Below are 14,827 nucleotides of genomic sequence, written 5' to 3'. Positions count from 1 at the left end.
AATCGATATGCTTTCGAGAAGTATGTTTCAATGTCATTGCTATTGTTTTAACATATAATGAGAAACGACAAAAAAACTTACTAATTTATAATGAAACTGGTCCAACATATGATGATCCCAAAATAGAATCATTTTCCCTACTCACAGTTGGCTCATTCGAGTGCGATTATTACCGCTCGTGTCTGGTCTGTCGGTCCGGTCGGCTTGTCTGAGACACGTTATGTAAGGTGTTTTTATTATTAGAATATTTCGGAACTGTCCGCGGTTCGCTAAATATAATGTACACTCATTTCGAACTACTCACTTACTGCCTACAAGATTCGTTGGTGATGATGACCATACTGGATTAGCATCGAGCGACCGATTGATTGGTCGGAGGTTTCGGTATTGAACCGGTAGAAAGCTGTAACTTCTCTGTCATACTTTTAGCGCCTTTCCGTTTAGCACTCGGCAGCGAAACACACGTGACACACTAATCAATTCGCGTGAGTGTTGGCCTACAGGTTTGTAGTGATTTGCACCTTGTAAACGATGGTTATAATAGTGATGTACACTTTTTTCGACATTGGACTAGAAATGTATGTTCCCGGTTGGAACAGTCAGCGAAAGTTTACTGATTGGTTTTTGAATCAATTTGTCTTGGTCGTTGTTGTTTCTGAGCAATCAAGCGTATAGTTGTTTGGATTAAATGAACCGTTTTATTTATTATATAGTAAGAAGACAATAGACCTAAGCGATTTGATTGGATGTCGATACAAATGAGTTGCAATGTTTAGCCGCCAGTGGTTATGTTTGTCAGCTTCTTTGCAATATTTGGATTTGTCTTGATCAGAATCGTCTGAATGCATTTCATACAATCGATTATACCTTAAATAACAAAGCATTTGTCTCGTATTTGCGCAATTTTACGTTTCCTGTCACTAGAATCGATTTGTATCTGTGATTTGCAACTGGTTAATGGTAGAATCCGATTGTCGTTCAGATTTCTACAACGTTTCTTCGTTTGTAGCCAACCCTGAAAATTTGGTTTCAACGTTTTTCATTTGTCCTCTAATAGCAGTCAGTCTTGAAAGAAATATTTTATCCAACTGATTTCGTCATGCTCGCTACAGTAAAATATATTATAAGAAACTATACTTTCTGCTCTTACTTTTAGCTGCGATTTTTTTAATTGCACCGCAAAAATGTTACTACAGCACCGCTATTTTCTGTGGCCGCACCTCATTTTCATACACGTGATGTTGCTTATGGTGAAATCAATCTACACAACTCATGGCTAGGCGGGTCACCAACAAACACTAACGACCTGCCGCCGTCTTGCCATGAATCATCTAGGAAAACGAACATTTGGATGTTTGCGGTATTTTCCCAAATGGTCCTTATGTCCAACAGTCCTTTATGATTATGCCTACTGGCGTTATGCCAAAATCATTATGCCAAATAATTTTATGTCAAATGGGCGGCCCCCAATGTGCCTCTGCTAATGTTGGTGAACATACGTTTTACAGGAACTACTGTCTCCGAGGCTACGGCTCAGAGAGAATGAGTCAATCGATTAGAAATTGATAACCGATAAGAGATAACCGATCAGAGGAATAAAGATGATTCTTCTTTGCTACTCAGTACGAACAACACTCTCTTTATCATCCAGCTAGCATTTTCATATGTATCATATGTATATTAAGGTTACAAATAAGAATTACGTACTGATGTGTATTCAACATGCAAAACCTGCTTGTCCGTACCATTTTGGATGCAATAGACGCACTGAGAAACAATTGTAAACGATACACTTATATACAGAGAAGTTCGAATATACTTTAAAAATCTGTTTAAAAAATGAAAATACAAGATATGCTCTTCTGAGTCAATTTTTATTGAAGCAGTGTTTATTGAGGACCTTTACGATGTATTTGTTGGAAGCATCCCCCTTTGTGCTTTATGACGAGCTTAAGACGTTTCTCAAAAGAATCACACGCGGCACGCACCTGGTCCATGGGCATCTCGTCCCAGATCTTGGAAATGAGTTTCTTAAATTGGTTCATGCTCACTTCCCATGTCCCAGATCTTGTAAATGAGCTTCTTTGATTGGTTCATGCTCACTTTATATATTCGCTCTGCTTGGCCAACATGTACGACCATACATAAAAGTCCAGGGGATTAAGATCCGGGGAGCTGGGAGGTCACAAAGTCTTATCGAGAAAATCATTCAAATTCTCCCGACACCACGCTCGCACGATATTCACCGTGTGGGCCGGTGCGCCGTCCTGTTGAAAGACGTAATGATCTTTCCCGTAGAGGTCACGAAGTGCCGGGGCCATAGCCTTCTCCAGAACCTCGGTGTTATAGTACGCGGCGTTGAATTTCACGTTTTTCTCGATAAACATTAGTGGAAGCTTCCCACGCTTGGATACGGCCACCCAAACCATCATCGAGGCGGTGCTCAGGCTGTTTATGTGGGACGGAAAGATGCTGGCCAACATCGGCGCTCAGAGCCGATCATTTAGGGCATTGTGCGGCTGTTGCAAGATGAAGAGTTTCTCATCAGAAAACACAAACTCCTGACCAGCGTGCCGCGAAAGTATCAGTTTTGCTCTGTCCAGCCTCTTCTTCGCTGTAGCCTCCGTCACCCCGTGAACCTTGCATTTCTTGTACGGCTTGCATCCCAGGTCCTTCGCCATGATAGTGTGGGCAGTCCCGATCGACACATCCAGGTCAACAGCGGTCTTCCGGATCGAGTGGTTCATTTATCGACGACCCCGCTCCCTCACCACCTTGGTGGCTGCTGGCGTCGTCGCCGAATGCGGCCGCCCGGATCTTGCACGGTCCTTGGCCGTGCCCGTCTCCCGGTACCGACGGATGGTGTTATAGACGAAATTCCGCTTCACCCCGTGGGATTTCAACCGCCGAAATATGTCGCCGGGTCGCTCACCTCTCGCAAACAACTTTACTACGACGTTGCGGTACACCTACCCCGTAACAAAGTGACAGTTATTAACAGTTTCCCATAACACCCGCCAGTGTCAAAAATGTCGCGACGGTCGTTTTTACGTGCCGGTCAAAATTGACGCACATTCGATTTCCAAAGGAAATGTTAATTTTTGTTACGTTAAATGTGAACGCAAAAAGCTGTCTGGACAACGATTTGAAATGTGCGTATTGATTATTTCAGCATTGTTTTATGTTTTCGGTAAAACTGTTTGAATTCTTGATGGGTTGTTTGATTGATTTGTTTACAAGATAAAAAGTGGTATTTATTACAAGATTATCACTCTTGTGTACGAGTTGTCTGCTCTAAAGTATTTAAATATTGCGTGTTTCATTGAAAGTTATCCGCTGCGCAATTAAAAATGAAATGCTCTTTCATGATTGCAGGATCGATTTTGTCGTTAACAGAACAAGTTAAGCAAAATTCAAGAGTAAATCCAAGCAATAGAGATCATTGCAGTTGTACAAAAAGCACTCTGTTACATGACAGAACCAAATAGAGCTTGTTATTATGACAGACGAACCACTTATGCTGCTATTGTCATTACCACGGAAACGTTTTGGTACTTGACATAATGTTGTCAGTTCGTAAAATACTCTATTGAAATAATAAACCAATTCAGATCTTATATGCACAAGGGATTTTTTGCCAAAACAAATGATAATAAACTCTTTCTTCGATATTTACGCCGCTTTCAAACATCTGCCGTGAACCATGAACCAGCAGTTTTAGGTACGTTTGATTAGTATGGGAGCTGTCACATTGTTACCGGGTTGCGGTACACCTTCATCGCGCGCGGTAGACAAATAACAAATGACATCAAGTCGACATCTTGCGCGTCGGTTAGCCTATATATAAGGCTAAAGCTGACACCAATACCAATATACAGAATGCACATGATGCGCACTTCACAACGATGAAAAGTTGTATTCGAACTTATTGAACACCCTGTAGGTATTTCTATACGGTAAGATCCGATTAAGCTTCATCCGATCAGCTTCATAACGGGTGACCACAAAAATTTTGGAATTTTTACAAACGAGCTTAGATAGAAATGAGAGCATGTATGTGTTAGCTCTCTATCTCCTCTTTTTGTCAATATTTTTTTGTTGTGTTTATGCTTGCCAAGCGTTGCTTAAAATGGCGTCGAAACAAGAAGCATTTCGAGAGCGCGTTGTACACTTCTACGAACTGCCACCGAAATCTCGGCAAAAAGTATACGGTACAGCATTTAAAAAGCGATTATCTTGCGGTTTCGACTGTTTACCATATTCTAAGATGCTCAAAAACTATTCACAAGCAAGGTAGCGGAAGACCAGCCAAGGTGCCTCGTTCTCTTTCTCGTTCCTTCAACAACAAGCCATCTGGTTTGGCTATCAATTAAGATGTGCATCAGACAAATGTTTGAAGAAAATTTTGATCCCGTTTCTACAAAAATATCATGCAGATGGACAATACGTGTTTTCACCGGATAGAGCATCATCGCATTAAGCCAAAAAACATAATCATTCCTGAATGCCCATTCGATCCCGTTTGCGCCCAAAAACCACGACCCGAAAAATCTGTCTCAGTGCGCCCAATCGAAGATTGTTTCGGAATTTTGAGTTCCTTGGTGTATCAAAATAACTGCAGAGCCACGAATGGCAAACAGTTGATTGGTAGAATCAAGAGATGCATTCGCAAAGTTGGCATAACTGCCGTACAACGCTCCTGTTCCGACATCAAACGGAAGCTTCGCCGAACAGCCGATTTTTTAGTTGCCACCCGTTACAGCTATTCAACTTTATACTAAAAATCGTATGTTTGTCATCTACTATCATTATAAACGATAGAATATCAACTTGTGCGCACTTTACAAGGCTTTATTTACGATTTCGAATTTACTAAGAGTTATTTATGATTTGAGTTATTTTCGTACAATGATAAACGAGTTGGTGCTGGCTGGATCTTTTACATAAATTCGTTTTCACGATCGAGAAAGCAGTTTCTCACAAAAACTCCTGTTTGGGAGTATTTCTCAATATCGAAAGAGATTTCTGGAAGTAGCACACAATCATGGAGTTCCATCTACTATAACAAGCTGGATATATGAACCGTTTAGCAACATTAAGACAAGTGGAAATAAGGAAGCTCTGCATCTCTGGCTGCGCACAAAGTGGTGTCTCGAAGTTGAATATGAAATTCTGTATTCTGCAAACTAAGATAGCAGACCCTTCAGCAGGCTGTAGATATCGCGACCCCGAAGCTCTCATGTCACACGGGCAGAGAGAAAGTGCCGAGAGCGGTTGGCAGCTTCCGGAGTAAATGAAATGAGTGGTCAATTTATGCTAGATGGTGAACCGCAGGACATCACATTGGCGATCTTTTGGCCAAATTGATCCTTCATTTGATTTTAGAGGTAAAATCTGTGGTAAGAAATACAGAATATATTTTGTAACGCAATTGACTATTCGAGGGAAATTCCGAATGCAAAGTGGTGATTTGTTTTGGCTGGCGTTTGTTTTGCGAAGTTGTTCGCACTATGAGTTGTTTTTAGGCTGAGCTTGTTTGGGCTGGGCGTGTTGTGCTTGCTCATTGAGCTCCGAACGTTTTGTATGAAACAAGGAGGATGGTTGCAGTCGCAATAACAAACGAAGTTGGACGACCGCCATTCCTCCTACTTTTTCCCCTTTTTAGTAGGTTGGCATAGACTGAATCGCCCGCTTATTGCAACAATCTTATGAGTTATTTAAAGGTGGATCTGCTGGCTGATTACAAACATTTATTGGGGTTGAGTCGGGAAAAGCACAAGGCCAACACCTATGAAGATAGGGTCGAGATGAGTCTAAGGCTCGAATGTTATGAAAACATTAGAACGTTGGATAGGTAGAATATGAACATTAACTTCAGCAAAACAAGATCCATAGACGCACAATATCAATGACAAGATATGGTAGATACTAGGACGATTATGCGTGTCCTAACAAAGATTTTATGACAAGTAGGGTAGTTTATCCAATAGTTGAGGTAGTACCAATAGTTGCGCTACTATTCATTATTATTGCATATTTTCGTCACCGTAGCATTTTAGATAAAACAATTACATTCATTATATAACAGGTTTTTAGAAGTATTGGTAGTTAGACTACACCATTTAAAATTAAAGCATTATTTGCTAAAATGCGAATTTTCCAAAATCTAACGCGCAGTTGGAGCGCACAACTATAGGCGCTCATCTATAGTTTTGCTACGATGTTTTTTCACTTAGCAACCTAGCAATGTATATGGAATAACACAATTGAAGGAACATCAAATTTAATTAAGGAAACATTAGCGCAACTGTTGGTACAATATAATTGAATCGGAAAATTCATTTTTTCTTTATAAAGCTTCTCGTACAACGAAAGCAATTGTCTTGCCTTGTGACAAATACCTTGTATTTGATAAATTTATATCCCACAAGCATTAATTGAAGCATGTACCTCAATAAACAAGCAAAATGAAGTTATATTGTGCTTAGTGGCGCAACTAATGGATCATCTACCCTAGTAATTTCTATTTTAGGTAGTCACATTACAAAAGTAAGCGATTACTCTGCAGGCCATGTATGAGAGTTAACGAATTTCAATATAACAAACTCGAATAATTTGAACACTGCACCAACTATGAATATACTCTATAATGAACTCGGAATAATATCATATACTGAATTATTCATTTTATGGAGGGGGAGGATGTGGCATCCTGATATTTATACCATATTAGAGTAACTCCAATCCGTACTAATCTCGTGGTAACAACCGGGATAGCAACTTTGGTGGAGATCGGATAATAACCAACCCCGGTAGAAGTAACGGTCGCAGGCACAAGCGCAGGTAGGACTTGCCACAAGCTCTTTTGAGATTCGTTGGTCCTCCGGCGAGACAGGGAGATGCTGCCAGAGACCTTGCAAGCCGCCACCATGAAAAACTGATAAGCAATGCACGATGAACAAAGAAATTCGGACTGGAACAATCGGTATGGAACCATGCGACGAAAAAGAGCTATGGATTGGAAACTGGGGCCGTGGAACTTAACTTCCAATGCTCTGCTGCTGCGGCAACGCACACGAGCTTGGTACAGCTTTCATAGTAATGGGTGAGATGCGGAAACGGGTGATTAGGTGATGGTCAATCAATTCTCGAGTTTGCGGGTTGAGAATCAAGGGCGGGTTCTTCAATATAAGCATCATCAACGTGCATAGCACTCACCTCAGAAGTTCCGATGACAGTAAGGAGGAATTCTACGCACAGTTGGAGCGTGAATATGGCCGTTGTCCAAAACATGGTATCAAGATCGTCATTGGGGATTTCGTTACTCAGGTCGACCAGGAGAGGGAATACAAAACGGTTATTGGGTGGTTCAGTGATACACCCGCGGACCAACAAAATGGGTCTAATAGACTTATCGACTTTGCCACCTATAAGAACATGGTCGTACGTAGTACCTTCGTCCAGCATAGACTGCTGTCACAAGTACATCTGGAGGTCATCAAATCAAAAAGAATCACAAATCTACCACGTTTTGGCCGACTGTCGGCACTTCTCAGACATCATTGATATCTGATCTTATCGAAGCGCTAACGCTTGCCTTGACTACTCCCTAGTGATGGCTAAGCAGCACTCAAACTCTCCGTTATGAGCAACAGTCGGTACCGAGCCTCGGTAAAATCTCGCGTGGTTGAATCAGCTAGGCGTAGTCGTAAACTACGCGCATTCACTTGAAGCTGTGCTACCGGAAGAGGACGAGCTAGTCGAAGCCCCTCTCTAGGATTATCGGAACACCATTAAAACAGTCATTAGCAGTGTAGCGCAGAACTCCATAGGGCACGTTACTCGGCATCAGCGGAACGATTGGTTTGACGATGAACGTTGGAGGGTGATGGATGAGCGAACACTGCTTGGGCGGTCAAGATTTACAAAGTCACACCTCAGAACGTGGAAAGACACAGACAGAAGAATATGCAGCGAATCCGAATCTCCCGGGAGAAAAAGTACTGACTGCGCAGGAGTATGTATGCAGAATAGAAGTGGCAGAATCGTGCTCAGAAAACACGAAAGTTCTACCAGAAACTGAACGGATCCCGCAGAGGCTTTTCGCCGCGAGCCGAAATGGCCGGAATAAGAATGGCAGTATTTTGACAATTTCCAACACATAAGTCACCAATTGTATCCATTCAAAACAGCGTCTCGTCTCCGTGAGGCCGCAGCCCAGATAACACAAAATCGTAATAGAAAGTTCACATTAAATCGTTTTCATGTCAATTTCACATTGGAATTGTATAATGATTAGAGTATGTCGAATCGAAGTGAATAATAAGTTGTTTTGCAGTCGTGCGTGCCTTCATATACAATTCATGACTGTGAATTATAAAGCAGTATAGACGATTGCAATATTTGATTATATCTTAATCATATATTCAGGAGTATTTAGTTGCGTGTTATAAAAACTACGCAAAATAGAATTACAAACAATTGTTAAAATTTTCGCACGTATATCGCCTCCACTTTGGTACATATATGTTCTTACATGGCGGGAAATATAATTTTTTCGTACGCATATATGGATCGTATATCTCAGTTGCAATCGAGATATACAAATCAAATGGTTTACTGGGAGGAAGCGTATAAAACTCTTGTCGTCCATCACGAAGCACATCGGTTTCGACAGCCACATTCGGTACTAGTTCCTGGCGTAGGTTTTGGTCATCGTGTTTTGTTCATTGTTCCGGTCGGTGTTTTCCGGATCTGTAAGACATGGAAGCTGCCACATTACACCGTTTTCTGGACAAACCATATGAGAACAGAATGCTACTCTTCGCTACATCGCGAATCGAATGATTCGGCCAATGCTTGAACAGACTTAATATCTTGCTGGTCTTTACCAGGTCAGCTGTCTTCGGTATCTAAGAGAGATGTTAAATTTCCCGAAAAAGCTCTTCATTTGGCAAGCAATCTACAGCTTCTGGAATCATGAATCATCTTCAGAACAGGGTGATAGACATTTCTAGAACAGCATGAGATTAATTGCCTATTCTGGCTAGACTGGGCAAGCTGTCAGTATTGAAATACGACCTAATAGTGGTACAACGACTGGTTTTATTCAAAAGGAGTGTACAATGTTCGTGTATGAGTTGATGAGTTGATAAAATGTGGCTTGGCTTGCATACCCTTTTCAGAAAATCGAACAAAAGTTTAAAATATAAAAAAGGTATAAATTGACATTTTTGCTGGTTGAACTATTAGGTATGATGAAAATTTTCGAACAGAGATTTACAGCAGTGGAAAAATGAAATACAAGACAAATGATAGGTACGTTCTGCTAGTTAAATAATGTTACACGTAGACGCGTAAACACGCTTAACAAGTTGTTATTAAAAACTGAGGTTTATTGAAAGAATATAGATATGTACACAATTTACACGCGACTGTTGTAAGCAAATACTTTATCCAAACATTGAAAGATTACTAACGCAGAAATCAATTTGCTGGCATAAGATCACTTAGTGTTCAAGTTGATTCAGCTTTAGAGAAATGGTATTAACGCTATGGATGAAGTGTGTGTATGTATATATAGAAACATTACTTCTTGTTCAATTGCCATTAATTGACTCGAACGCAATTGAAAACAACCGCAGGACACATTAACTGTACCGTTACAATGGGGAAAACTTACAACTTATTTCTATTGCTGGCTTTAGTGACAATTCCTGCGTACTCTAGTGGAGGCACGGCACCTAATTATTGCTCCAGTACGTATACTAAAATATGCGAAAATAAAGGACAGCACATCGGCTGTAATCCAAAGGACGTAAGTTGCTTAGCATTAGTACTGTGGTTTAGCATAACTCACAACCAGTATGATTGAAGTTTTCTGCCTACGGAGCGTGCTACAACTTGCACCCGAGGATGATTAAAATTACGAATCAGTACAAAAATCTGATACTGAATCAACATAATAGCCTAAGGAATACGCTGGCTAGTGGCAAAATGTCCTCAACGTATGGTACTTTTCCCAGCGCCAAGAAGATGCCAAAACTGGTAATGATATTTTAAGTTTTGCCAAGATTTAGTAACGTTTGTACAAACCTCTAATTTGCAGAAATGGAATGATGAGTTAGCGAAGTTAGCTGAGTTGAACGTGAAACAGTGCGAAATGGAACATGACAGATGTCGAAGTACCGGTAATGTTCTATTATCTTTGTGAAATATTTGTGTAGTTATTCGAATACTTGCTTCGTTTAGTCAAGTTCAAAAACGCTGGGCAAAATATTTACTACAGTTCGTGGTCGGTTAAAAGGACCAACCTGGAAAAGCTCATTAAAGAAGGAATCCAAGCGTGGTGGGATGAGCATAAAGATTTTTACCTCAACGAAGTCGATAAATATCAAGGCCAGAGTTATGGGTAACGTGTTGTTTAATTAATTACTTCGATTGAATCAGGAAGAAAAATCTATGCCTATGTTTCAGAGTGTTGCACTTCACCGCGATGGCTGTGGACTATCAGACCGATGTTGGTTGTGCCATATCGATGTACGACTACAGCGGAACCGGTGACACTTTTCTAATGACATGCAATTATTCCTCGTGGACCTGGCTGCAGAAAGCCGTGTACAGTAGAGGCCAACCGTGCTCTGGATGTCCGGGGAAAAAGTGTGACAGGACGTACAAATTCCTGTGCGGTAGTTAGATCTTTATTTGAAACACACAAAGGTTCAAGTGTTCTCTGGCAATGCTGCAAAAACGTGCCAAAATAAAACGGTAAAATTAACCAATACCATCTGGGATGAAAGATGTTCCTTTATCGACACATTTTTTGTTGCAGATTAATAGAGCTGCAAGACCCAAGACAATTTTTTCTCGTGTCTAGTGTCTTTGACATATGTCTGAAAGTTGATTAATGTTATTCCGCTACTGTAGGTTTTATTCCATAAATTTTTCGTCGTTGTCTAGACCAAGCTGGTATGCAATTATTCGGCTGTTCTATTAATAGTATTATTTCGTAAGAAGAATTGGAATCATCGATTTAATGGAATGTGTATTAGATCCATGTTTAACCTTATGTGACCAGCTTTAGATTTCAATAATACAAAATATTTGTTGTCGGAGAAAATGTCCCATGCATGGAATTAGATGGGACATGAGCAATTAAAACTCGAGAATGGTGGAAATTCAGAGAGAAGTTAATAATTAACTCCACATAAATTGATTTATTATCAGTTTTTGTGAATGTAACTGTAGTCAAACTTAAAAAGATGATGGGTTTGTATGCCAATTTGAAAAAAGGTTGTGTAATGTTCTCAACTCAAATTGGCATTTCCCATGTACCTCACTGAGACTTTCGGTCAGTTTAGGATAAATAATTAAAAAACAAAAATATACAAATATTTCCATAATTGGTGAAATGCTTTATGCAGCGTCATAACATTACGCACCTATTGACTTAACTCATTTTTGATATGATTCAATAAACAACAGTCAGCAACAAAGTCATAAGTGGGCCATGTTTATGCAACGAAAATATTGTTTTTTCAAAATCGAGAATAAGCTGGCTTCGACACCAATAAACAAACAGTCAAAAGTGTAGTGATGTGGGACAGGTAGAGTATACCTAACTTACCGAGAAAAGATGACCATCATGAATTTCATTTTCCCTGCACCACCGAGCGGCGTTTCTGTATTGACCTACAATCAGACGATATTTTCGTTTACTCCAAAATGTTTATACGTCATTTCGCGCTTCTTTACTGAAGCTGCTAGCTCGTGCTCCACCCACATCTGCTCGCAAGCGGATATATTTTTATCGCCGGAATTTTCATATGTTGCTTACGAGCATTAGGGTGAGTCAACATCATGGCTTTGATGTGTTGTAGTTTCAAGTGAACATGCAAAATAACGGCACACAAATCAAATTGTGGCAGAATTTCAATCTTTCGAAGTCAAAAGCCACAAGCTTTCCAAACAATTGTGAGAAACATGTCGCTCAAGCCACAAATACAAATAATAATATACAAAATTAACTAGGCATTTATATAACGATCACAAGGTTTTGTTATGATGTGATGCAATATAAGTTATGGTGGTGCTGTAGCGAAGAATAAGTATATTTTTCAGGATGGAGTTGCCTAGTAATTTGTAACACTACGCGAGGACAAAAAAAGATACTGAATCCGATTTCGATGTGTTCTGTTGGTTGATTAACAAGCCTGAACAGAAAACAAATTAAGTAACTTAAGAACCAGCTGAAGCAAGAAAGGAGAAATTTGATATTATGTGAGATGCAATCCATCATCGCTTAGAGCAAATCGGATCCTTATTCTACAACCGTGAAGCAGGCAATTTACGTTGAGCTAACGATGTGCAGCTGGTAAACATATGAAGAGAATCAAATTTCTTTACCAAATTGACAACAAATTTCTCTTTGATGCGCATATTATCCAACAACATTGCTGCGGTAGCAGATTGATGTAAAGTAAATATTCTCAGTACGAGTTTTATTCACTACTTTTGGCTATTTGAAATCACTAAAAGTAGATTAGAAAGCTTCATTGGATTTCATCTCCATACATGGAACAATGAAAGTCGGCCTCGGTTCCGCCGGCCTGCATCTACTTTATTTGAGACCTAATTACCTTTAACCCAATTTTTTATGCTTCGCGCTTTAGTCTGGTCTACTGTTCAGCGATTGACATAGATGTTCTGCCGATAATCCATGTCATTGGCAAAGCAGACAAAATGTCTAGCTTTGTTGAAGATCATACCTCGAGTGTTGATATCCACTCGGTTCAGAACACCTTGTAGCGCTATGCTGGGCAGCAAGCCCTCTGTGTGATTCGAATGAACTTGACAATCCACCTGAAGTCGAAACACAGCACTGTGTACCATCTTTCGTAGATTGAATCAGTGTGATCCGCTGTCAGGGGAAGCCGTTTTCGTCCATGATTCTCCATAGCTCTTTTCGTTTGATGGTATCACAAGCAGCTTCGAAGTCAACGAACAAATGGTGCATGGGAATTCTGTATTTACGGCCTTTTTGGAATATTTGCCGCAGTGTATTTATTTGATCTGTTGTTAACCGCCTTCCTACGAAGTCGGCTTGATAAATTCCCGCAAATCCCCCAGCAATTGGTCAGATAATTCCATCTAACCACTCATCCGATAGCTTTTGTGTATCCCAAATTCTAACAATTATCCGGTGATAGACAAGTGGCTGCATGATGGCCTCCTTAACTTGACCTATCATTGGGGCTGGTATCTCTTCTCCTTTGGTAGCAGAGTCGAATTTGCTTTCTTCGTCGCGATGGTTCTCTGCCTAGACGCCATTCAGGTATTCATTAAAGTGCTGCTTTCGGTCACCTCACGTTCCACAATGGGACGGATTCAAAAAAAAGTGAGACATAAGTAATAGCATCAAAACCTTAGGATACATGATGATAGTTGCTTCAGAAAAGTTTCTACATTAAAAAGCACTTTCTAGTGGTGAAAAAATATTTGGACATTAGGGTGGCTCTAAGAAGATACAACAAATATTTTTTCTATTTAAAGTCAGAAATGATTGCTACTCCCATAAAATTTATAGCTAAACTATTTTTGAGAAACTTTGTTGAATACTGAAGGTTTCTATCGCTTACGTGAAAGAAGTTATAGAACCAACCTCTTAGGGACACCCTTAAAAACAGTTTTTTTTGCAATCTAGCTCTTTAATAACGCTTCGTACGCCTTTCAAATGTTCTAAGAAATTAGGAATTAGTAATTAGTAAATTAGTAATTTTCGTCGAAAATAGTAGAGCTCTATCTTTCTCCCTTTAGAAGCAATCACTAGTTTTTTTTTTAATTTTTACATGTAATCTTTAAGGGGGTGTATCTCGGGGAAGAGCAGCTATGAGCAGCTGATCTCACTTGTTTTTTGTGATTTAATTTATGCTGTATCCCACCATGTACAACTTAGGGTGGAACACTGTGGAAGATCTGAAAAAAGCTATCATGAACCGTTTTTAAAGCCAGAAACTATAAAAACCATACTTTCCAGATTTTGCCATTCCAGGAGTTCTAAAGAGCCACAGTCGATGCTACAGAGGATAGTACGGTACCCTGCTGATTCTGTTCTGAGCAAGACTAAAAGGCTCAATAACAAAGCTATGCTCGTCGGCATTTTGGTTTATGAGGCCTAATGTCACCTTGAGCCAAGCGGAGCCTTGCTCAATGTCCAGAGCAAAGCAAACCACACCAAATCTCAATCCATACCCCTTTTAAGAAAATATGAATGAGTCTGGAGGAGTGGCATACAGAGCCCTATGAAGGTCTCTGAGAAGCGCATCTTTGTAGGATGCGGTAGAATGACCGCTTTCCATCCTCACTTGGAACGGTAGGTCTGTAAAAGACGGCCCCGGACAAGAAAAAGAACCTAGTCCAGTTTTGTCTCGATTTTGCTTCTTTCGCAGATCTTTTTCATAATGTTTGCCTTTAGCTGAAGTAGCCGAAGTATTTTTTCTTTGGAAAAATCTGCTAGAGAAGACTCGCCGCCTTTTGAAGTGACTGATGCTTCGTTCACCGCTTGCATGTGACGCACGTCCCTTGAAGAATCCAATTTCTTTGCACTAGTTCACTGAATATTCCTGTCTTAAATTTGGAGCGAACTATTCCCAATGGAAGTCAGAGTTGAAGATAGCGTTATTTCAACAAAAGTTCTACGAACCTACAATCATGAATTTTTAAAAATTTAAAATGAAAATTTTATGTCCGTAGGCTTGGGAAGAGTGCTTTGTAAAGTCATTGAACAAGATTAACAGGTGAAACGACCTTGCCCTATTTTCGACTCAAT

General features: G+C 40.1%; 2 protein-coding genes across 4 annotated transcripts in view; one reads left to right on the top strand and one right to left on the bottom strand.

The window, feature by feature from the left end:
• LOC128738182 (titin) overlaps positions 1-14,827 on the bottom strand; it is a 70,284-nt gene that overhangs the window by 48,450 nt on the left and 7,007 nt on the right. Inside the window, exon 1 of one of the 2 annotated variants that reach the window (XM_053833116.1) lies at positions 82-177. The exons of the other annotated variant lie outside the window; for it this stretch is intronic. Coding sequence (XP_053689091.1) covers position 82 — 1 coding nt within the window. The 5' untranslated portion in view covers positions 83-177. Of the gene's footprint in view, positions 1-81; positions 178-14,827 lie in introns of those variants that run through there. 2 annotated transcript variants of the gene reach the window in all.
• On the top strand, positions 9,602-11,278 carry LOC128738186 (antigen 5 like allergen Cul n 1-like). Of its 2 annotated transcripts, XR_008412081.1 has the most exons (6): positions 9,602-9,817; positions 9,877-10,047; positions 10,109-10,190; positions 10,252-10,411; positions 10,477-10,767; positions 10,832-11,278. XR_008412081.1 is itself a non-coding variant. In XM_053833121.1 (5 exons), the coding sequence occupies exons 1-5, from the start codon at positions 9,668-9,670 to the stop codon at positions 10,694-10,696; spliced, it is 783 nt and encodes a 260-aa protein (XP_053689096.1). In that variant the 5' UTR covers positions 9,602-9,667; the 3' UTR covers positions 10,697-10,798. The 2 variants fall into 2 exon arrangements, 1 of the variants encoding a protein (XP_053689096.1); XM_053833121.1 differs by lacking the exon at positions 10,832-11,278 and having other exon boundaries at positions 10,477-10,798.

The sequence above is a fragment of the Sabethes cyaneus genome, chromosome 2, assembly GCF_943734655.1.
Source record: "Sabethes cyaneus chromosome 2, idSabCyanKW18_F2, whole genome shotgun sequence".
Taxonomy (NCBI): Eukaryota; Metazoa; Arthropoda; class Insecta; order Diptera; family Culicidae; genus Sabethes; species Sabethes cyaneus.
The sequence above is the reverse complement of the archived record's forward strand: the minus strand, read 5'-3'. Positions and strand labels throughout refer to the sequence as shown.